We start from the raw sequence: 25790 nt of genomic DNA, 5'->3' as shown, positions 1-25790 counted from the left end.
GACAGAAACTGAGAAGGACATTAAAGAACTGGGAATAACTGATCTCCAGAACAGACACTCTGCGAGACACACCCTGAAGAAAGTCTGAGGATTTCAGGAAAAGCCCCGAGGAAAAGGTACCCCCTGGACAGAAGAAAGGAAGGAGTTATACCAGCAGAGGATGCAACAGTACTGGTCAAAGATCAAAGCCCAACAGTTGAACAAGCATGGTTCAAATAGGCCCATTCGAAACAAGAAGAAGAATCACTATACCTTTTAATACACTTTACCCACTGTGAGACATGACGATCAGTTGCCTTCATGGCAAAATGTTTGTGGTTACTTCCAGGACCATGATTGTACCCAGGTGTGTACCTCTTCATCCAAGCCATCTGTCAACATTCCAAGACGTTTGTGCTTGAGTACACACTTCAGTTTCTGAAAAGCATCCACATACTGCTGTTTGTTAATTGTGACTGTGTTCCATTTAGTCATTAAAAAGTAGGCCCTTGAAATCAAATAGAGTGGTCTTTATGACTTTTCCAGAGCTGGCATGCATAGCTTGGATTTATTTGTTGGGGGTGAACCCATGTGCTTCCCTTGTTGGCTCTGAGCTTGATCTCCAGCTCAAAATGATAACACCATGTTTCATCTCCCATGATAAAATGAGACAGGAAATGATATTCTTCAGTGTGTACCATTCTGGATGCCACAGAGAGGTTTACATTTTGTTCAACTTCTGGACTCAGTCAGGCTGTGTGGAACCCATTGTGCACAAATTTTCTGGAACTGCAAATACTTGATCAGGATGGTATGAGCAGTACTGTGACTGATGCGTAACATAAGCCAAACTTCTTCCACCATCTGCCCTCTGTTGTTTGTGACAGCAGCATCCACTGCAGCAATGACATGTAATAATGACATGATGAACCAGTCCTAACCAAATGGTGTCTTTCAATGACACCCAACCTTCACAAAATCATGTATTCCATATAAACACATGCTCATGTCATACTGTGTTTGCCATATATAGCAGACATTTGGGCATGAATTTCACTTCCCAACACTCCTTGTGCTGTCAAAAACCATGCTAAACCTCACTGTTCCTCTTTTCTGACCTCCATAATGAAGTTAGATGACCACACAACTCACTAACCTCACATTGAGCATGTCTAACAGACAGATGGCACAGCAGTGAACATTCACGCTGTTCCTTCCTGATTCCTAATAAAGGGCACTTTTATACATACATCTTCCTGCTGTAGCATTGTGTATGCCGCTCATTATCTAATCTGTCTCATTTTCATAATACCGTCTCTTATATGAAGTAACTGATGACAGAGGAATTTTGTGTTTTGTGAAACATGTTTCATGCTACTGTTTCATTTCTTTTGTTAAATAAGTCCGTTTGTTCTATGTAGCAGTTGCCAAAGTTTGAAAATATGAATAAGTATATTTATATTATGAGAAGGAAAGCTGCTGCTCACCATATAGCAGAGATGTTGTGTATACTTGCAACTCAGCATCTACACTATATGGTGAGTAGCAGCTTTCCTTCTCATAATATTGTTACATTCCATCCTGGATTTTCCATTGTTTTACTGAATATGTATATTCTTCTTTCAACACTGTTTTGAACAGAAGAGGAATGTCTACTTACCCATTACTGAAACCATGATCATAAGAACAAATCTCTAGTCTTCAGAATTCCCTCACCAAGAGAGAAAGCAAAAAGGAAATATTGGGTGGGGGGGAAGAAGGAAAGCTTAAGGTACAGAACAATTGACCAAAGGATAAGGATAAGTTACCTCACAGCATGGAGAGAGACAAGGTATAAGTTAAAAAGCAATAATTTTTGTCACTTTCACATCTTATTCATTTTTTTCAGCACCCCGTCATTGGTTTTAGCTCTCTTCTTTGACCTAATGTCTACATACATGTCATTATTAGGAGTTCATTCTCAGTAACTACTCCATTGTTAATTCTGTCTGCTTCCATGCACCTTGCTCCTACATGGCATTAGAAACTATGATTCTTTTTGTTTAGTGACATCTGTACATCTCTGTTTGCTTTGTTTATTTTCTTTATATCAGTTTCTCTTCTAACAGAAGTGCTTTAAGAGTTATAAAGGTCTATTTTATGCATTTTGTAACCCTGCTCCAGTTATTTTTGTTTCATCAGCTGGTGAAATGACATTCCTGTTCTGTCTGAAATAGTGTTAATATCTTTCTGTTTAATTAAATCCCTGGTTTATTTTAACATGCAGCCTTAATATCAAATATGTACTTAAACAGCTTAATGGAAGCACAGTTTTAAAAATAGGATACAGTTCAGGCAGATTGCAGTGTTAGAAGGTATTAAACTCTCACAAACTGAAGAAAGTATTAAAGAAGGAGCAGACAAGCACCTGTTATTCTTAAGCCATCAACAACATCAAAAATACCAAACTGTCACCTTACTTAATTGAGCTGGTAGATTCCCATCACTTATGCTGTCCCAATGGACATACAGAAATTACAACTGAAAAGATAAGGTGATTTAAGAAAACTAGAATTTATTTCCTTAGAGTAGTAATAGATGTTATTAGAGTGAAACTAATAAAAAACTCAAACCTGCATGCAAACATGATCCTTGTATACTGCCCACATTAAATATATTGAAGTGATTATATAAAACAAGATTATTACAGTACATACTGAAATGCTGTCAGAATGACTTTCTAATTTATCCATAAATAGATTATGCAAGATGTTAATTACACTGAAGTGAATAAGTTGTTTTCTGCAAATCTTATGCACAAGTCTAAGTCACAGTTCAGAAAAATATTTAAGGCTCCATTTTATATTTAAGAAGAGTTAATAAATGTGTGGTAGCCTTATTCTTTTACCTTCATCATTATTAGAAAGGAGTATAACAATTAATGTACATCATTCTTACTTTACACCCAAAAATATGACAGTATATTGCTTCTGTACTTCCATTTTGCAATCCTGTGACTTAAGATTTTTTTTAATTACTATAAATAATGGTCTGGCAGAGGCATACTTGTTCTTTACTAACATACAATCTGATTACGTAGGAGATAACATCCCTCAGTATTAAACTTAAAACAAGAGAGAGGGAGGGAGGAGGAGGCGATTCATCGTCTTTGTCTGCATTGTGTTTGAGACACAACTGGGTAAGCTCCCAACATATAATGCAGACAACAGTGTAGCGATGAATTCTGCACTTTAGCTCTCTGATTTTTTTTTCTTTTCTAATAGTTTGCTAAATGGACTTCATCACATTCTCATATGACAAAATTTATACTTACATCATTCTTCTATTGGATTTCATGTTGCATATCAGCTTAGAATTTTATTCAGAATGAAATACATGTTGCAATAAAATATGAACAAGCAACAAACAAGATGTATGAGCCTCCCTAACTTTCAAGTATTTGCTAACAAAATTATATCAAAAGATTACATTCAGAATGTAATACATTGTTAACACACAGAGGTGCTATGTTTCTAACTGGACTAACGGGTCATACAAACTAGAAAACTATACGACAGCCTTTTTTTAGTACCTGGTTTGGTTCTGAGCTGTTGTGAACAGAAACAGTGACAGGAGCCGTTACTGGGTGAGAGCTGCTTGGCTCTCCATGGGGCTCAGGTGTTAGTAAGGGACTGGGATCTTCGTAGTCACCAGGAGTCAGATCTTTGTTAGTAAGCCCATATGTACTGGAGCTGTCTTCACGAGAGGCTGAATCCAGCAGCTGTAAGCATGCAATTACACAACTTAGAGCAAGTTACAATAACAGGTAAGAGTTTGTGGAAGTAAACAGTATTCTGTTTCCAAAGAATTCACAGCAGCTTCAGATATTCCATAGACAGTAGGAAATTTACTCCCTAAATTGAATAGCTGACAGATAGAAAAATATGTATTCCTGACATTGTGCCAGAATGGATACGATCTGCAGTGTAATAAACTCAGGAGAAAAACTTTGAAAAGCCAAGATCACTAGTAAAGCATTTATTTCAATAACCAGATTTGGTGAGACTACATTACCATTTTCAGATCTTATGCTCTACAAATTCACGTAATCTCCTCCAGCTGTGTTATGTATCATGTCACATCATAAATATGCATGTGAAACTCTTGAAAAACACTGAACATTGGCATGCTCACACAAAAGCGGACTACAGACTTTGTAGAGTCAGTAGTCAGTTGTTGTGTGAGCAAGACCACTTATATTTGGCAGCTATTCTTATGTTTGTAAATATTGCTTGTTTTAAATTTGACATGCTGATATCCAATGATTTTCATGATCTTCACATGCATATGTGTGATGTGACATGGTACATAGCACAGATGGAGGTGATATGTAAATTTGTACAGCATGGGACCCAAAGATGTAAACGTAGTTTTGCCTGAAACTGGTTATTGAATTAAATGCTTTACTAGCATCTTGGCCTTTTGAACATTTTCTTATGAGTTTAGATGCAAAATAATTAAAACAGTTGTAAGGAAAAAATGTGTTAGATATCACATCCTTGATGGTTGCGCAAGCATTGAATGTAGTTATTAGCATTCTATAAGCAACATGTAACCAGTAACAATTTAGTTAATAAAGTGTGTCTTATTGGGAGTAGTATTGATATTTTCGTAAATGAAAAGATAAATGGAATCTGGATATACACCATGCAGTATCATTTAAAAGAATATTTAAGCACACATAAGTAAGCTGAAGCATTCATTGCAGGCCATGTTATGGTGAACAGAAACAGCTTTGAATTCATCAGTGAAATGAGAACAATTCAAGGTATAGTTTGTATTATAAGAAATGTGATGTAGAATAAAAAGATATGTGGAAATACAGTCAATGTATACATGGGCATCTGTAGGAATTTTTCAAAGGGTGGGCAAATATCCAGTTTTCATATGAATAATTCGATGAGTTTGAAAATATGACATACCGCAAATACTAAATTTGACAAAAATACACAAAACTCATTGCATCTCAAAAGATCGATAGTAAATCTACTTTGTACTTATAAGGTAGATTACTCTGGCATCAAAACGATATGCATATTTCAGTGGTACATGCAAGTACATCTTTTATGTTGTTGATATGAATATGACTGCTGAAATTACAACCTCATATGATTAAATCAAGAATCTGAATGAGTTATAGAATAAAGCTATAAAATACTCTTTATGTTAAGTTGAAACAATAAATAAAGTTTGGAAATAGAAAATATGTCAGAATGATAGAGAAAGTACTACATTAATTCTTCTCAATATGGGAAATATAAATGAATAAATTTACTGAACTTTGATGCCTTCTACAATAGTTAGTTTTCTCATAATACTTCACATCTTATCATGTTAATGTATTTATGATTTATGCCATTTCTTTCATACTATATAATGTTTATTGTGAGTGGCATAACTGAAGTTCAGCTAAATATATTTTCCAAGATACATTTTTTATTTTTGGCTAGGTAAAATACAGCCCAGTGTCAGTGTACATCACAATGAATGTGGGGAAACCTCCCAAAACTGTCCTCATGGCAGAATCATTTTGTAACAGCCTGGGACTAAACCAAGGCAATGCTCATGTCTCCCATGTGTCACATGATTGTGCAGCTCTACTAACTGGAAAGCAGGATTTGTAGTTCTGTGACTGTATGTGGTGCTGTATTACACCCATAGACACTGAGAACATCCCAGTCCTGGAAAGGAAATTTTATAGAGCCTGAAATTGCACACTTTTTCCGTCTCATCTAGCACAAAAACAGTACTTTATTTTTTGATTATGATATACAGTATTTGAGATTAAGTACGGCTCTCTACACCTATAGCATACCACGGCTGTGTTCTTATTAGTGTACTACAATAGCTCATTCATTTATAACTGAATGAAGAATCAGCAAGCCCTCATTGTTATACTTGTTCACCAATAAAAAGTTAACTACTGCTGGGATTCCATTGTGGAGCAAGGTTGGGATGTCTTTTTGAGAATTGGTTAGTGATGAGTGGCATTGCTTCTGTTTTTATGATATCTTGGGAATTGTGCTGAACCCATGTGCCATAGTCTAATTAGCTCATATCTGTGGCCTAGAAAGGTGAGAACAGAGAAGTGGCAGAAAAGATTGAAGGCACTGTTTTGGTACTGTTCTGCAGAGGTGTGCATCCAGCTTGACTGCAGAACAGTGACAAAACCTCAGCTGTAACAAGGAAATCAGCATGGGCAAGTGTCCCCTTTTGTTCCATTCTCCTTGTGGATGCTAATCAATGTATGAATACCTGAATCACAGAAGAAAATGAATAAACAAGTGTAAATATTACAGTGCCACTGTGTGCTGCTAACATTCATCCTCCACAAATGGTACACAAGAGTGTTATCACAAATATATGAGAGGTAAGTGAAGTCAACTGTGCTAAACAAAGTAGCACATGTACTTCTGCAATATGTAAAAAAAGTTCTCGTTAGCAATAAACTTATTTTGCAGGGTTTATTAATCCATGCCCATGTTTCATAATATTTAGTCCTGCTGCTATCCTTCTGACAGTGCATGAAGTAACTAGATATGTCACACAGTGTTACCATAAAATTTAGATTTATGATCTTTGGCCTTTCAAATTTATAGAGGGAATGTGATTTAAACTTTCATCAGGAATCTCAGCAAATAAGCTTGCAATCGGCATTATTGACTGTCTCTGGGAATCAATAAGACTATGTTACTGTATGCTGTAGCAGTGAATGCAAACTTCCCTTTCGATTTACAACTTTCCCATTGACACTTTTGGAAGCTGTGTGACAGATTTGTCCCATACAGCCTGACATGGGACATCAAAGTTAATTTTTTTTAGAGTTGTTGACGATGACTGGCTGTGACAAAAACATTTTAGGCAAGATTAGTACTGGTGATGTTTTGTTCATGATCATGAAACAAAGTTTCAGATTTCCAAACAGGTAGGGTCAAAAGACCTGTGCTTCCAAAAATCAAGGGTAAAGAACCTGTTTCTTTGTTAGGAGTGTCATTTTTCACAAAGAATATGTGTTTTCAAGTGGAACAGTAAATAAATAATTCTGTCAGGAAATGTTTGGATGCTTGCTAATTTTAATCCTAAACTTGACCCAGTCTCTTCAGCTCCAGTGATATTTTCCTAATGCCTTGACTCATTAGGCAGCAATGACTCCTACTATTCCCTTTGTGAAATGCAAGTTCGAATGTTTCATTCCATTCACTATATTTGTAACCTCTGGTCTATTTCTTCTTCTCAAAACTGAAAATACTCCTGAAACTTTCAAGATTCAACACAATAGAGTAGATCCACAAAAGTGTAACCAACAAAGTTGAGGCAATTCTGAAAGAAGCTTCTCTAAGGCCCTGAGTTTTAAAAATCATGTTGAGCAATGTATCATGCCAAATGGTTTGTATTTTGACTAAATGAACAGTCAGATCTCATGCACTGTTGGTTTCAAATTTGTTACTTCCTTAGTTCAGCGACTTAGGATTTTACTATATATAAGACGGTCAGAAACAGTCTGAAAAGCATGTAACGGAGTTGCAGGGGAGGTTGTGATGAGAAATAATTGTTAGGGAAAAAAATTGGATACATTGTGCCATTTCTCAATTACTTAGCATTGAAGTTAGCCAGTCAGGCTGCCACACGCATAAATTCAAGCAACCTGGTAGAGACTGTGTCACCAAACTTGTTCTTTGTTTGGTGTCCTGAAACTGAACTAAGTAGCTTTTGCTCACTTCCTAAAAAGATACATTTTAACTGGCAATCAGCATTTCAAGAAGTGGCAACTCACAGATCCACAGATGTTTGTGCATTACCATATTTTAGCACATGCTGCTGCTTGAATTCGTGTGTACACTGAAAAATAGCTCGGATATGGTATGACGTATTTAATTTTTTTTCTTTACAGTTACTACTCAGTATAGCATACACTGCAACACCCTTACATGCTTTTCAGACTGATTGTGACCATCCTGTATATATGCTCTAAGCTCCATGATTTCATTTATGTGGTCACTGTGCAATATATGTTTGCATATTAAAACATAAAATTAAATGTTCATATTTTGTTAGCCTATGAATGAAGTAGCTGTTTTGTTTATGGATGAGACTTAACCAATCATCAGTTTGCTCCTTGTATATACCTCAACTGATAATCCACGGCCATTCAGGGTCTGAAGAAATATGTTTTCTATTGTAGTTAGTATTTGAGGTGCATTTTTCCATGGGGTTTGTACTAGTGATTATTATGCTGCATACTTCAGTGTCTATGATGCAGTAAAGGAGATGAATTACATTGCAATACATAAATGATAACACATAAATTTCACATAAATGATAACTGTTCATTTGAAAGTAATGAGGAGAGAAACTAGTGACAAATATGAGCATTGAGACAATTGCTGAAATGTACTTGGACTGATTGAATGGAAGGGCTCTGCTCACAAAAGGCAAATGACCAGTTTGAAGTCCTGAGGCTTATCTGTTACATTATTTCTGCTTTTCTTCATTCTATATTGTTGTTAATACTTTATCACTGTAAAATAATGAAACATGTTAAACTCTCTAGATAGTATATGTTAAATTAAGCAGTTTTCAGTAAGTTACACCCGGAATAATTTGTTATTTGTTATTTGCTATTTGTTATTTGATATTTCCTATAGCATTGTTGCACTGGCTGTCAGTTGCACCTTGGTTAAAGATCAGACAACAGGGAGTGAGCTATGATTGTTGACATTAAAATGTCCTGCCAATAGTGACTGACAGTGAAATACTTATATTCATTACACTACCCGAAAACTGCAAATGAACTAGCGCATGGCAATGGCAGACAGTCTGTGCATGGTATTATGACCTCTCATTGCAGAAAATTAGTCCCAAGGTGTGAAATGTCAGTTAAAGTTTTATTTCAAACTATAATTCATATTTAATTCCCATTGTAAAAGAGCCAATGGAAAGAAAATGAAATGCACAACAGCGCTTCAACATTGTAGTTACCCCATGACTGTACGCCTACAAGACAAAAAATTAGTCACTCCCAGGTAAGATCGTGCTGATACCATGTAATGCTGCCTCTAGCCTTGATAATGGCCTCAGTCAGGTGAGAAAAAGAATCCACAAATTTCTTCAGGTATGCCAAATCAAGCTGAAACAACTCATCTGCCTTCTACTTATTTTTAATCTATAAGTTAGATCTAGTGGGAATTAGTGAAGTTCGGTGGCAGGAGGAACAAGACTTCTGGTCAGGTGACTACAGGGTTATAAACACAAAATCAAATAGGGGTAATGCAGGAGTAGGTTTAATAATAAATAGGAATGCGAGTAAGCTACTACAAACAGCATAGGGAACGCATTATTGCGGCCAAGATAGATACGAAGCCCATGCCTACCACAGTAGTACAAGTTTATATGCCAACTAGCTCTGCAGATGACGAAGAAATTGAAGAAATGTATGATGAAATAAAAGAAATTATTCAGATAGTGAAGGGAGACAAAAATTTAATAGTCATGGGTGACTGGAATTCAAGTGTAGGTAAAGGGAGAGAAGGAAACGTAGTAGGTGAATATGGATTGGGGGTAAGAAACGAAAGAGGAAGTCACCTGGTAGAATTTTGCTAACACTTGGTTCAAGAATCATAAAAGAAGACTGTATACATGGAAGAAGCCTGGAGATACTGACAGGTTTCAGATAGATTATATAATGGTAAGACAGAGATTTAGGAACCAGGTTTTAAATTGTAAGACATTTCCAGGGGCAGATGTGGACTCTGACCACAATCTATTGGTTATGAACTGTAGATTAAAACTGAAGAAACTGCAAAAAGGTGGGAATTTAAGGAGATGGGACCTGGATAAACTGAAAGAACCAGAGTAGAGAGTTTCAGGAACAGCATAAGGGAACAATTGACAAGAATGGGGGAAAGAAATACAGCAGAAGAAGAATGGGTAGCTTTGAGGGATGAAATAGTGAAGGCAGCAGAGGATCAAGTAGGAAAAAAGATGAGGGCTAGTAGAAATCCTTGGGTAACAGAAGAAATATTGAATTTAATTGGTGAAAGGAGAAAATATAAAAATGCAGTAAATGAAGCAGGCAAAAAGGAATACAAATGTCTCAAAAATGAGATCAACAGGAAGTGCAAAATGGCTAAGCAGGGATGGCTAGAGGACAAATGTAAGGATGTAGAGGCTTATCTCACTAGGGGTCAGATAGATACTGCCTACAGGAAAATTAAAGAGATCTTTGGAGAAAAGAGAACCACTTGTATGAATATCAAGAGCTCAGATGGAAACCCAGTTCTAAGCAAAGAAGGGAAAGAAGAAAGGTGGAAGGAGTATACAGAGGTTCTATACAGGGGCGATGTTCTTGAGGACAATATCATGGAAATGGAAGAGGATGTAGATGAAGATGAAATGGGAGATATGATACTGCGTGAAGAGTTTGACACAGCACTGAAAGACCTGAGTCGAAACAAAGCCCCGGGAGTAGACAGCATTCCATTAGAACTACTGACAGCCTTGGGAGAACCATTCCTGACAAAACTCTATGATCTGTTGAGCAAGATGTATGAGACAGGCGAAATACCCTCAGACTTCAAGAAGAATATAATAATTCCAATCCCAAAGAAAGCAGGTGTTGACAGATGTGAAAATTACCAAACCATCAGTTTAATAAGTCACGGCTGCAAAATACTAACGCGAATTCTTTACAGACGAATGGAAAAACTAGTAGAAGCCGACCTTGGGTAAGATCAGATTGGATTCCATAGAAATATAGGAACACGTGAGGCAATACTGACCCTACGACTTATCTTAGAAGCAAGGTTAAGGAAAGGCAAGCCTGTGTTTCTAGCATTTGTAGACTTAGAGAAAGCTTTTGACAATGTTGACTGGAATACTCTCTTTCAAATTCTGAAGGTGGCAGGGGTAAAATACAGGGAGCGAAAAGCTATTTACAATTTGTACAGAAAACAGATTGCAGTTATAAGAGTCGAGGGACATGAAAGGGAAGCAGTGGTTGGGAAAGGAGTGAGACAGGGTTGTAGCCTCTCTCGATGTTATTAAATCTGTATATTGAGCAAGCAGCGAAGGAAACAGAAGAAAAATTCGGAGTAGGTATTAAAATCCATGGACGATAAATATTTTGGACAAGAAGAGAGTAGAATCTTTCGAAATGTGGTGCTACCGAAGAATGCTGAAGATTAGATGTGTAGATCACATAACTAATGAGAAAGTGTTGAATAGGATTGGGGAAAAGAGAAGTTTGCGGCACAACTTGACTAGAAGAAGGGATCGGTTGGTAGGACATGTTCTGAGGCATCAAGGGATCACCAGTTTAGTATTGGAGGGCAGAGTGGAGGGTAAAAAGCGTAGAGGGAGACCAAGAGACGAATGCACTAAGCAGATTCAGAAGGACATAGGTTGCAGTAGGTACTGGGAGATGAAGAAGCTTGCACAGGATAGAGTAGCATGGAGAGCTGCATCAAACCAGTCCCAGGACTGAAGACCGCAACAACAACAACATATATAAATTCAAGCGCCATACATACATAAATTGAATTCCCCTATTGCAGTTCTGTCTGTATGTTAGGGCTATTCTCAGCAACTACTGTAGGGATTTTGATATGATTTTCGGTAATAAATAGAATGATCCATGAGGAAGGTTTGTGTATATACAGGTAAATTGTAAATATTTGAAACAAATTGGCTGCACCACAATGAATTAAAGTCCCCCACTACTATGAAATTGATGCCACAGCCCTATAATGGTGAATGCCATAACTCTTTGGAATTGCTCACAGAGGCATAAGCCTGTCTGACTGCAGCACCAGGTCACCATACCAATTTTGCATGGCAGTGGATGCTTCAACGGAGTTGCATGGCGGAGTGCACTTTGTACCAGTGTTGTGTGGTAAAGGGTCCCTCGTAACAATGTTGCAGGTGGACAGACGGTAATAATATATTAGTGGCACGTTATATAATATTTTAATATATTTACCTACGATTATATATATGATCAATGCACATATAAGGCTTGGTTTTGAATGTGCCTTAGCACCATGAATGATGAATGCATCATATGATGCTCAGTATGGTGCCGTGTAATGCTTATTTAAATCATTACTATGGGTTTAGTACCAAAAGTACACTAATAATGTAATTTGTAAGGCTGTAATTGTTTTATGTCTTTTACCTTATTTCATTTTTAGACAGTATGTGGCCAACATACAGTATTGAACAGCATATTTTAGGTTTTAACATGGACTCCTTGTAGGCAAGGTAGTAATGCTTGGTATTGTAATCTGCTACAAAACTATGGGGCTGTGTACAAGAGGGTGTGCTATGATATCACCTCCTGTCTTTGTATGTTCTGTTTGGATGCTATGTTATTTTGTAAAAAAAAAAGAAAAATTGTTAACATTTCATGTAATGTAAAATGGATATTTTCATTTGATTGCTACATTATTTTGTGAAACAAAATTATCAGCATTTGATATTTCTTTACTTTTAAAAATCTTTTCATTTAATGACAATGGTTGCTGCAGCACCATAGAAAACTAATAGGCATCAATATGCACATGCTCGTATGTATGAGGGCAACACCTACAAAGATATCTTGTTGACTACTGTAGGTAGTATTTGTCAGTCTGGTTGTGTCAGTCAGCTGCAACAGACATACAGGCTAATCAATGAGGGTACTTATTGCTCACTGTATGCTTTGCTCTACAGAAGCCTTTTGTCACCATACTGTATGAATAATTATGGCTAAGAGCAAGGTATGTCTATAAGCATTGAGTACCTGTAATGTGGACATACATATTGTTTGTAACACATGAATAATAGTGGCTAATAGCAGGGCATGTTTATAAGCATATGAGTACCTATAATGTTGACATACATACTGTTTGTATGCAATATTGTTAGATATGTACTTTGTGATTTTTAGTTGTATGGTTTGAGAATGTGTGTGTCAGTCAGAAACCAGTAACCAATACAGCTGAATTTTATATCAATGCAAATAAGATGGATGAAACAAAAAATTATTCAATTTCCTCATTTTTCATACAACTTTCACACAACTATGTTGCAGAGCCCATTCACTTTATACTCCCAGTCATTAAAATTGTCTTATTCTACATTTTATTGGCATTCTGGCCAGAACAGCTGGAGTTAGTAGTCATATGTGTGTGAGGTGTGCTTGCTTTTGTGAATGTGTGTGCATTTTTCTTTTGTGAAGAAGCCTTTGGCCAAAAGCTTGTACGTAACAGTGTCTTCGTCATACCTGTCTGCAACTCTATGCACCATCATTATGTCGAGAGTAGTAATCTATCTTTTTCACAATATTGTTGATATTTCAATCTGGACTTTTCATGGTTTCACTCTACACTGTATTTATGCTTTTCTTATAAGACCATGCCAAAAATATATAGCAGCAGTATTTATCGAATCCATAATTTGCTTTATGGTCAATCTACATTTCAGACTCCAGGGCTTATAAGCACTGATGCATACCTTGTTTTCCTCATTTTCTGCTCGAGGCAGCTCTCGCAGTGTTGCATAGTCACCATCATCTTCTGACTCTTGCTCCAAACCATTCTGTGGGCCCTTCTTGCCTTTGCTCCCACTTTTGGGAGACTTTGCTAAGAGACACTTTCCTTTCCTGTAATAGATGTACCTCCAAAGTAACATCAAACTAATTTGCAAAATGTTTCTAGTAAATTATTTTGGAGCCACACTTACTTTGATGTTGAAAGTGAATCATCAAATGTGACTTTGTGTTTCGTATTTGTGCTTAATTTGCGATTCAACCATGTTAATCTGTCAGAATCTGGAGAAGTCTTTGGTGAAGGTGGTTTTGGCCGCAACCAGTACACTTGTTCCTCATTTATATCATCAATACCTGCAAAAATGTGCACAGTAAGAAAATAGAAGTACAGCAATTTATGGAGGAGGATATGAAACTATGAAGGTAATAAATCAACAACAATCATAATAAACTTAAGGAACATGCAAATATGAATATCTTTTCCAGTTCTTTCATTGTAACTTAGTATATGATTTATCCTAGCATAAAGAGGTACTGATGTGTAAGTAGGGTCCAGAACCTGAAAATATCTGTTAGCACTCCCTCAGCAATATCAACACACTTTCAATAACATGTACTATCAAGGGGGGAGGGAGGGGGATACTTTGTGGCCACCACAAAAAATTTTTAAAAAATGCGAATATTGTTCATTGCTGTTGACTTTTACACTAACATGCTTTTTAGGGAGCTTTTGATGTGAGGCCATGAAGCTGGAAATATTGAATATGACTTTCACTGGGGAAAGTGACATCTACTACTGAAATTTAAATTTTTTTGTTAAGTAAAGTGAAAAGTTTAAAACTTATGTGGAATCTAGTAGAAAAATTAAAAAAAAAAAGAAAAACATTTTTTGAATAGTTTAAAGTATAAAGTAACTGACTAGATTACAATATTTTAGAATATTGGACACCATGTACCTTTCTACCCCTTTGTACCACAAGGGTTAAAATTTCCACACATAATGGTACTGAACACACAAGATATCTTATGGAACTATCAAGCTAATAAAAACATTGGTTGGTGGATAGACATATAAATAAGAACTACAACATAGTGGCTCTTCTTATGAACATTAGTTCTTTTTCAGAGTGTATACATAGCTTCTCTGCCTAGGATTGGAACCTTACTAGGCCAAGGTGATGGGAAGAGGAGGGTGGAGTGAAGGGAAGGAAGAAACAAAGGGTATAAGAAGAAGAGACAGGAAGAAAAGAGATTAGAAATACAGGATCATTGAATCTTCACCATGGTATAGGAAGATTTAGCAGTATGTTAAACACAGTGATGTAGAGTAGGTTGTTGGGTGGAGAGAGGCACGTAAATAGGAAAGAGAGACCACTAAGAGAACAATATGATTGTTGTTTCAGCAACCTATAAAGGGAATGAAAGTTATAACATACTGGTGTAAGGTGAGGACTGGCATAAATTAAGCATAATGGAAAGATACCTTGGAAGAACAGTTATGCAGCAAATATTAAAGTTGAATGTGGTGTGCTAAGTTGCATGTTTCACTGTTCGATGGCCAACCTTACCCTTGGCCTCAATTTACATTGGTCATTCATGTGGGTGGACAACTGGTTGATGATCATGACCATATAAAAAGGCTTTCAAAGGTTACAGTGGATTTTATATGTGATTGGATAGTATATTCCATTGACAAGACAAATTGCTACAAAAATCATTCTGTGTGGATACCAGTGTCACTTGTCACAAGTAACATTGTGGTTCCTGCCATACTTCTCTTTCATTTTAATAGCCTCTTTGCAGTTTCTTACTCGCTCCATTAATTCGGCCTTAATTACAATGCCTGTGATATATGCCAGATTTTAGAGACATGTACATTATTTAATATTTCTGAGCCAATGATAATGTCATGACATGTGTGATATAATTATACATTTTATGCTCGTGATAATGGTTTCAACTGTGAGTCATGAAGAGACTCACACTCATAGGCAGCAGCTGGGAAAATCACTGTTATGGGTGTGACACAAACAGAACATGAACCATACATGAAGGTACAAACCACTGTAGATCTCCACTAATTTTTCATTTAAATGATTGCCGGACTCATAAAAATAGAACCTCAATAGGCATGCACCATAAGATATTTTCAGCTCAGTGTGGGGGGATCTGTAGCATATTTTCCCCTAATGATACATCATCATTATCTGTACAAAATGTACAAAATGCATAATTTTTACAAATGTTTGCAGGTTACTGACTTGAAAGTGGACTTACTTTGTGCAGCCTTTGGCTTTCGCTCAGCAGCAACACGGTGCACAACACTCATGATGGCACGCTTTGGTGAGCTCTCCGTAATAGCATAGGTGCGGCCATTGCCTATTACAAGTAGTGGTGCACCAGGGCCCGCATCACGGGATGACAGCTTTACATCAGCCACAAGTCTCACAGACCGAGGCGAACGCACCTCGGCACGAGCCACACTGACCCGGAGACGAAAAGCCCAGCGTCGCTTAATGGTGAGTAGGAGCCACAACAGCACCCAGAGTAGAAGGTGTGAAATGCCACCTACTACACATGCAAGTACTGCACCATCTAGGCTGCCACGATATACAGCTGTGTAATCATGCAGGAGTGGCGCATTGCAGACAGCAATGGCAAGCAGAGCACACAATGCTGCACAGTGTGTGAAGTACCCCCAGCCACGTGCTGCAGGTCGCCGTCCCAGCACAGCCCGCCGTTCTTGCTCCGCATGCACAAATGAGAGAAACCTGCCAAAAGAAAAAAAAAAATGTTGCAAATTATAATTGACAGTACAGGCACAAAACTAGATTACTTACATGGTGACAAGAGTGACTGACAAAATGGGATTTGAACATGTCGCAGGGAATATCTTTACAATACATCATTGGCTTTGTAGTTGGAAGAACATACATTTTAATAAATGTAATATATGTTAGTAGCATACGATAATGGCTGTAAGCAAACTTGTCAACATTGTATGTTAACAAGGAACAGTTGCCTGACATATAGCACATATAAATGATGGCAAGAGATCATTAATTTCTTGTCCAGCATGTGGAACATCATGGTGACAATGCTTCAATTGTTGTAATAGTTTGAAGAAAATGTCCACTTGAGTTGTACTTTTCTTTTTATTTAAAACCACGACCTGTCTGCAAGACTGTTATCTAGTGGTGTATGTCAAGCATCCTGATACGGCTCATAATGTTCTCTGCCCTCCCAGGACATATGACATAGACCACTAGACAATGGTTTGGAGGCCAAAAACTGGTCATAATGTAAATAAAAGAAACATACAACTGGTGTGGACATTTTCTTCAAAACAAGAGATGATATCTAAATATAATAAGTGGAAGATACTATCGCATGGCTGTATTCCCAATATCTCACTCTATTAGAGGAATGTGAAAAATTCCTCCTGTGGTGCTGCTGAAACAAAAAGCACAACATTTTCTTATTGTGATTAAAAAAACATGAAAAAATCTAGTGTGCCACATCATTCAGTTACACACTTTAATGATCACATCAACATTGGCATCCACAAGTGATGGCTGGGTGGCGGGTGGGAGTGGGGGGTTGTGTCTCCCTCCCCTGGAATCTGAAGTAAAGAGTTTTTATTCAGATATTGAGTTGATAAACATCAGCTCTCTTGGGTATAATAAGTTTTTGTTGTCATCTATAAAAATTTAGTTCTTATGGTGTGACATATCCCAAAATTCACCAAGTTATTTATATAAAAAAATAGCAATTTCAGAGTCTTGCAAACCCCCACCCAGCCCCATCCATCAGTCCTCACTTGGAAAAATTGCTGTGGAACCCATGCACATCAGCAAAACCTAGACCTCACAACAGGGAATCTGTAGTAGAAAGACAAATTTGATCATGTGCCAGACATCTCCATCATCAGCTTTTTCCTCTGCTTTTCTGTGTTGCAGAAACTGCATATCTATTTTTAAATTGTGTTTAATGAAATGTTTAGGCACACTTAAGATAACTGGGCAGTGGCAATGTGAATCTCTGTCTGTGCTTGTATTGTTTGGTAACTTGTCTCCTTTACTCACAAATCAATTAAATTGTGCCAGAAATTCCCCATGTGAAAGAAAAAAACACATGGTGCAGAAAAAGAATTTCACCTTTTGTTTAATAACACCTATATGTTACACGCCATGGATGCTGTTCAGCTAAATTTTCTTGTGTGAAAAATGGAGGCCATTTCTTGTGTAGAAAATGAGTACAGAAAGCCATCTCACCTGCCATAACCGTAGAGATAGAGGACAAGACTGGATGCTAGAACCAGCACACTGGAGAGTACATAGAGCGCCAACGTGACCAATGGATTGAGCAAGAATGGTGACTCATTACTGCCAAGAATGGGAAGTGCTTCTGCAGCACCGACTACCTGCACCTGTAAGCAAGAAGAAGTCACAATCCAAGTTGTCTCAAAACTGCTCATGTCACATGTAAAGGATAAAGTCTAGAAACCTCTAAAGCCATAGCTATACAATTTACAGAAAGATGTTCTTCCACAATCCAGATACCTCTGAAGTTATCATAAATATGTGTGTATTTTCAATCCTTGTTCCATTCAAAATTTCTGCACTTAATACTGAACAATCAGTTCCCTGCAATATGCCAAATGTCTGTATTGTTGCTTGGGGGAATTGTCTTTATGCTCTTAATTTCTTATCAGCCCTGAAAAAAATTGCATTTACAGTTAGTTTCTCTTTCATATTATATGTACAGTGTGTGATGGGGTAATCTGATGAATTTGTATCCACTGATATTTTGTCACAACTGTCAGTGAAATGTTGATACTATTATTGAATGTTAGCACTACTCATACCATTTCAGTACCGTAGCTATCATGTGTTATACGAATTGCACTTCTGTCACCGAAGTTTGTTTTAAAGACTCCCATTATCATTATGCAGCTTTTATTTTATCCATGTTTTAATTTAAACTGAAATGTTTCATGTCCCAGGAGGAATATAATATTGCTGTGGATCAATAGCTTTTCAGAAAAAAAACTATCTCCTTAGGAAACAAAATCAAAAGAATGAAAATGCAGTGCAAGAATGAATAAGAACGTTGTCACTGAAAGTTTGTCAATATACAGTCTCATTGGTATTCTACAGTTAGGCATGCTACTGCATCAGGCATTAACGATCAATGTGTAAGAAGAATTTTTCTTTATTACCTTAAACTTTGTCCATAAATAGGAATGAAGTGTAAATGTGTAAGCAAAACACATTTTTCTCTGTCTGGGTATTCCAATGAACAGACTTGTCTGTACTGGTCAGCTGTTAACCTATGAGAAGTTCACCAGTGACCAGTTCTCAGTGATGCATCATATGACATAAAGTTTCAACATGTGGCATGTTGAAGAAGAAGGACAGAAGATTAAGAGTTTACTGTCCCATGACAATGAAGTCATTACAGACAGAGGACAAGCTCAGATTAGGGAAAGAAATTGGACATGTTGTTTCAGAGAAACAATCTCAGAATTCACCTTAAGTGATTTTGGTAAATCACAGAAGACCTAAATCTGGATGGCCACCCGGAGATTTGAAGCATCATCCTAGAGAATGCAAGTCTGCTAACCATTACACCATCTCGTTCGTTTAGGTGTACTGGTCTTAGGCAACTCACAAGGCAACAGTAATGTTTTGTTGGTAGATAATAATGTAGCACAACTTCCTGCTATCAAAACAATAAGTTTGGTTCAAATGAAATTTGGCTACAGTAAAGTGGAGCAATAATTCCCATGCAAGTCTCCAGAAAATATTTTCAGGATGTTTGATTCCATGACATCGTAATATTCTATTGTCAGAATGTACACCTGACATAACCATGATTTCAACCTTTGAGATTATTTGAAAGATATAGTGTTCAATGTGCAATGACATTCAGTTACAGAACTGAAGAATGTCATTCAGCAGGAAATTGCAGCAACTCCACCAGTGATGACAGAATGAACAATGGGAAGCTCCCAAATGAAGTTGTATGAGTGCATGAGGAAAAAAAAACTTGATAAAATTGGATGGCAATCTTTAAGTAAACTATAACATATTTTATAATTTCAATATTGTAAGTAAAACTAAGAAATTGAATTTTAATTTCACTCATTAAACTATGTATATACTATTTAAAAAAATAAGCTAATCTTATTATGCCTCCAAAAACATTATATTATTCTATTGGAAACCCTGTACAAATAAAAGGTATTTGTCTTTTGAAGCACAGATGAGTCCATGTGCTATGAGCAACACTGTATTTCTCCCTACAGTACAGGTGCTCTACCATTACATATCATTTATATGTGTATGGTTATCAGCTTTATGGCCTTGCAGAGTGGATGATTGTATGGAATGGTTGTAAAGTATAGTTTGTTTTAATATTTACATAAATGGATAAGGAAGTGTAAGGAAAGAAGAGAGTGAGATTTGACATTGAATCTCCTCTGCCTTTTGAATGCATAGAGTTGCTGAACTTAAATTTGTCATCCAATTGTGGGCCACAATATGTTGTGACTGTGGTGTCTCTGTAGAACAGTGCAGACAAGATCTGAGATTTAGTTGAGGGCACTTGGATACTGTACAATGATCAGGAAATGATCATCACCATCTCTCCTTATCTAGTCACTTGAATACCCCAAGAGGTTAGAATTCACTTGATTAGTTTTTGATCAAGATTCATCTGTTAAGACAGTTTAACATCATTGACCATGAGATGAGTGTCGAATGTTATTCATATGTATGTCATAATCTGAAGCATTCGTAGTCAGGAGCATCTGTCTTCCTAATGAAGTTACTCAAGTAGCTATTAACTACTAGCATATATGTATTCAACATGCAATGCCATTTTATAATGATTGGTGTTTGCTTCATCAGAATACTGTGAACTTTGCAAGACAGAATTAAACATGAAATTGGAGAACCTCGTAGTCAACTAATTAGATTTTCTGACTGATGTATCAGCTTTCAGATCATCCAATCAGAGGTGCCGGTACTGATGGCTGAATATGTGTGAGGCGTGCTTGCGTGTGTGAAAGTGCATGTGTTTTCTTTGCTGAGGGACACTTGGGCCAATAGTTACATGGGTAACAGTCTTTTTGTTGTGTTTGTCTGCAACTCAATAGGTCATCTTTATTGTGAGTAGCAATCTATCCTATTCCTAATATTGCCACAACATAGAAGATGTATGGGACAAATGTTTACAGTGTAATAGTGACGGTTCTGTTTGGTACTTGTTTTCCAGAGTCCTCTTGTTACCAGAACTTTCCATCAAACATCTTAGTGCTATATGAAACCAAAATTTCCTATTGAGCATCATGTGCGACATCACAACACTACAGCTCTGCAATGAAAATTATAAGGTCCTGTCCATCAGGAACGGATATATCGCAAAACTATATAGAGACATAATACCCAACACTTACATTTTCCCAACACTTACCACAACTAAAATTGTTAATACCCATGATTGCACACATGGATGTGCTAATGCTTATAAAAAATGTGGAAGTTCCTCTTCATATAAGCTTAACAACAGAAACATTGATAATAATAAGCAATAATGATCTGCTGAATCAAATATTTGACTGTATGTTTTGCAGTTTTCTTTACTGAGGTTTTGCACTCAGAAAATAAATTATGGCAATTTGGCACTCTGCACAAGAGTGCAGCCACTTCCACTAATTAGTGAGTATGAAACAGTAGGATATTCTCACCTTGTAGAGAACGCAGACACCAGCATAGGCGAGCAGGCTCTGCACTCCATTAGCAAGTAATTGCAGTGAGAAGAGTGCTCCAAATGCCTTATTGGTGTGCCAGAAGACAGCTGGGTATCGGACGGCGTAGACGAGTAAAGCGGCAGCATAATTGGCGAACTCTGCGGACACTGGCCCGATGGTCAGTGCGGGTTCACGCAGCTGGTCTCCAGAGATAGCGAGCCTCGCAGCAGGTGGTACACTCGTGGTCATGTTGGTGGCAGTTAGTGGTTGTGGAGTGGGAAGCGCACCACCAGTTGCTGGTGCACTGCTGTTGCCATCTGAGGCGGATCCCACTGTCGGACCACCTTCCACTACAGACAGCGGCGTTGTTGCTGGAGTTGTGCTCAGAAAACTCAGAACAACCAACCTGTCACGGTTGCCAACGACAAAGTCGAGGTCGGTGTGCCATATCGCCTCTGAAAGATGTGATGGTTCTTGTTAAAACAATGAAAGATTAGATCAGATGAGGCACTTTGTTTATTCTATAGCTACATCATGAAAAGAACTTTGTTGATGTGGAACATGTAGAATAAAATAACCTATGGAGAACATAAAAGAACTGTTATGTTTACATTTAATCTTCATGCCAAAAATTCTAAGAGAAGCAGTTCTTCCTCTTTACCATGAACTCATGATGAGAGAATTGTTACTTTTAAAAGATACTCACATGACTGTAACGTCAATTGAAGATCTCAGTTCTGCACAGCCAATCAGAGGTAAGTTCTGACTCTTGTTGCAAACTCCTTAACAGGTATTTCTAATACTGAAATATTTTGCTCTGCTTCTAATGTTTGCAATTTTTTTGTAATATGTTTACAAATGGGCAAAAATTTCTTCCCTACTATAGGAAATGCCTCTAAATATTCTACATATACTCTGGCACAAAGGTGGTTGGATGTAGTGTATTAATAAATTATGATACAAAATTGCTGGCCAGGGCTTAACTTTAGGAGGCAATAATCAGACATAAAAGTAGTAGTGATGACATGATCCAAACTTTCAGATCAATTAGTTCCTTCCTGGAGTAGAGAGAGATATGCGGGGGAAAGGCAAGACGAAATGGCAGGACACCCAGACTCTAGGATGAGAGATAACCACCTGTAGTGAAGACAAGGTTACAGGAGTCTAGTTCCAGCAGAAGTGGGACGCTGGGCTACTGAAGACATTGATACATGTGTTTGTTGTCACAAGTCATGTTTCTAAACTGTAGTGACAATTTTAGCTCATCATATTTTCAACTGGTACATTCACTGCAATTTGGTAGCAACTGCTGACTTTTCTCTCTTTGAGAACGGGAAGCTGCCAACTCATTGTTTACAAATTCAATAAAAAAAGTATCAATATGCTCCCCCAATGGTGTTATTATGTTAATCCACTGATTTATATCACTGGTCAGTGGCTCTACCCTTTAAGTGCTACTCCTGTGAATATAAGGGTCCTCTGTTCAAACACTGTAATATTGAAATATTTTTTCTTCCAAGTGACCCTGTGGTAGTTCGTTGGGGGGTGGCTGGACCTGGGGGGATGGAGGGTTTTAATATGAATAGTGACTTGTAACCAGCCATAAAACAGTTTCAGTTCTGACCCTATCACAAACCTGGATAAATAATTTTGTTGAAAGATAAACACCTACCTACACTACATTTTTTTCCCCTGAGGGAGATGGGGGGGGGGGGGGGGGGTTCTTTGTCCATATTAAACTCAGTAAGGTCAGAAGAAGGGAAGACAGGCCTGTAATCCATTGTAGTGTTAATATTCAGAAACAGATTTCTAAGGCTAGTGTGAGAAGTATTGAAAGAGTTTTGTAAGTTTTCAAGCACACACATATTGAACTGTAATGTTTCTCATGCATTTGAAGGCCCGAATTAAATTGTGCCCAATTTGTGGTTACAAATTAGGCAGCAAAATGACTAAAAATATTTCCAGTAACACTTATTTAATTTGAAATAAAGAGTTTGTGCTTAGACACAGCAGCCTTTGAAAAATAAAATACGCATATCTAAAAGGAAACAACTCTATATTGATTAATCAACATACTCTAAAAAACTTCAGAAGAGGGCATCGTCAAGAGGATTGCTTACGAAACACTCATGCCATCCATCATAGGATATTGCTCAGATGTATCAACTGGTACTAAATATTACTATCGGAAGATATTGAATGTACACAAAGAAGAGCAACATGAATATTCACAGATTTGTTTGGCTTGTGGAAGAGTGTCGCCAAAATGCAGAGAAACATGAACTGGCAGATGCTCAACTGGAGATGCCAGTTATTCAGCAAAAGTCTAATTATGAAGTTTCAAGAACAACTATTAGATGAAGAATATAGACACCTTCATCACCCCTCTGTGTGTCACTCCGGTAGAGACTGCAAAGAGATTAGATTAATTACTGCACACACACAGTAATTTAAGCAGTTATTCTTCGCACAGCCCAAAACAAATGAAACAAGTGACTAAAATTGGAAAGTAGGATTGTGTATGACAGGCAGTCAGCGAAAAATCTATGGCTAACATTTGGTTGCAATTGGGAATTAGTCATGTGATGTCCCTAATTCGCTATTTTTTAGCCATCATATTGGATTCACTGCATTTCGTTGTTTTTGTATTATAACTTGCACTTTATAACAGTATGCCGTTTCAAGGCAGATCTTGTAAGATTTATGGCAAACACTTGACTCTAGGTACAATTTGTTATAATTAAATGTCAAGTAATGACATACTGGCTGTAAAAATCCTTCAGAGATTTTAAGATGAATAGCAATAATGCTCAAAATTGTATGCAATTGCTGTGGTCATGTAGTCAGATACGTGCAGTTACAGAGTTGTAGGAGGTATGTTCATGTCCTAATACATGCTAATATATGTTTTCTTTTTATCTTCACATTTGTAACACATTCTGGGACCCTTATTTATATGTCAGAATTATGTTCTGCAATATTAGGCATTAATTACATATAAAAGTGTGCTCTCTCTCCGTTCTGAGTTCCTTCAATGAAACTGTTGTGAGGGAAACAAACATTTATATTCTTTCTTCTCACAAAAATTTGTGTGTTTGGGTTTTTTTTTTTCAATTCATTGTGATTTCCGACGGTGTGGTTAGGCAGGAATCTCGAGAGCACAGTTCAGTTTTTTGCATATGAAACAAGCAGCAATCATATTTATAGACTTGCTTGTCACAAAAATTTGGCATCAATGAAATTCTTACCAATGCTTTCATGAATTTGGCGGCTAAGACAAAGCTCTAGGCAATAACTTAACGAACTGAAGATGGTTCAAGGTACAACTTGGCACTTTTCGCATAAAGAAATAAAATTCAAATACTGGTTGCATGCTTTTTACTTGGCCCCTGGGCGGAGGATGCTGGGGGTGGAAGCTAGCGATCAGTTTGTAGTGCATTGGCTGCTAAGACAACCCGCACCTCTGTCTTCCACAGCAGATACCTTACAGCACATAAAACAACTGAATGTGTAATAGGTTAATGAATTGCTGAGGTGACACGAAAGTTGACGATGAGTCGCTACAAGGACTATCTCATTTCCGTAATTAGTACTAACAATCTCTATGTAAAACATCACATACGGATCAAAATTAATTCACAACGGCTGTTTATTGTTACAGTGGACAATACTGTTATGTAGTTAATGTTGGCAAGGACAGTGAACATTCCAGAGCGGCACAAAGTTAGCTAACTTCCGCCAATCACAGGGGGCCTAGTAAAAGTGTGGAATTAGTATATCATTGGGTTTGAGGACGGGACGTCTAAGTTTGTAGAAGTAGCACTTAACCTGCAGAGCCGCAGTGTAATGACACAATACAGAGCATTAACAAACTAACACCACTGAGGTAGGGTATGGGCGGCTATAGTGGCCAGGGCGTGTAAAGTAGCCACCTGCTTTTATTCCCTTCGAGAGTGACGCAGCCTAATGAAGAACACTTAAAACTATTCAAAGAGACTTCTTTGGTATTGCGAGCGAGTCTCGTGGAGATAGAAGGCCGCACTCGTCTGCAGTGACATATTTTGTGTTTTCTATACATCTGATGAAATGATCAATTCAATTGCGTATATTTACAATCTATCTACTGCGACATTTAATTGCTATAGTATTGGTAAAACGTATATTTTAACCTTGGAAACTAGATATTTATGTATTTGGTAGTTACGTATTGTCGTTTCCAGACAACAATCAGCGTAATTTCGTCCAATCGGGCGAAGTGGCCAGTCGTCTGGTAGGGCAAAGTGGCCAAGTGGCCACTTCGCCCGAACATACTCTAAATAACTTGCTTAAGCTATCTATTTTAAAACAACTGATTGATATTAAGAAAATAGTCTGTCTGAAAATACGTAGGTATACTAAAACATTAATATATTAACCGATTTTTGAAACGTAGATTCTATTATTGCACGAATGTGCTAAGATGCCGTCAAATTATTTGACAAAATCACTGCA

The 25790-nt window shown here is 37.3% G+C and overlaps 1 protein-coding gene across 1 annotated transcript in view; it reads right to left on the bottom strand.

Annotated features, from left to right (window-relative positions):
* The window catches only part of LOC124796023 (protein tincar), a 43949-nt gene that overhangs the window by 9847 nt on the left and 8312 nt on the right, over positions 1 to 25790 (bottom strand). Inside the window, exons 2-7 of the mRNA XM_047260107.1 lie at positions 21297 to 21754; positions 17818 to 17972; positions 15821 to 16314; positions 13738 to 13897; positions 13510 to 13657; positions 3551 to 3739 (exon numbers count right to left, since the gene is read on the bottom strand). Coding sequence (XP_047116063.1) covers positions 3551 to 3739; positions 13510 to 13657; positions 13738 to 13897; positions 15821 to 16314; positions 17818 to 17972; positions 21297 to 21754 — 1604 coding nt within the window. The remainder of the gene's footprint in view (positions 1 to 3550; positions 3740 to 13509; positions 13658 to 13737; positions 13898 to 15820; positions 16315 to 17817; positions 17973 to 21296; positions 21755 to 25790) is intronic.

This window comes from Schistocerca piceifrons, chromosome 4 (genome assembly GCF_021461385.2).
Source record: "Schistocerca piceifrons isolate TAMUIC-IGC-003096 chromosome 4, iqSchPice1.1, whole genome shotgun sequence".
Lineage (NCBI taxonomy): Eukaryota > Metazoa > Arthropoda > Insecta > Orthoptera > Acrididae > Schistocerca > Schistocerca piceifrons.
The sequence above is the reverse complement of the archived record's forward strand: the minus strand, read 5'-3'. Positions and strand labels throughout refer to the sequence as shown.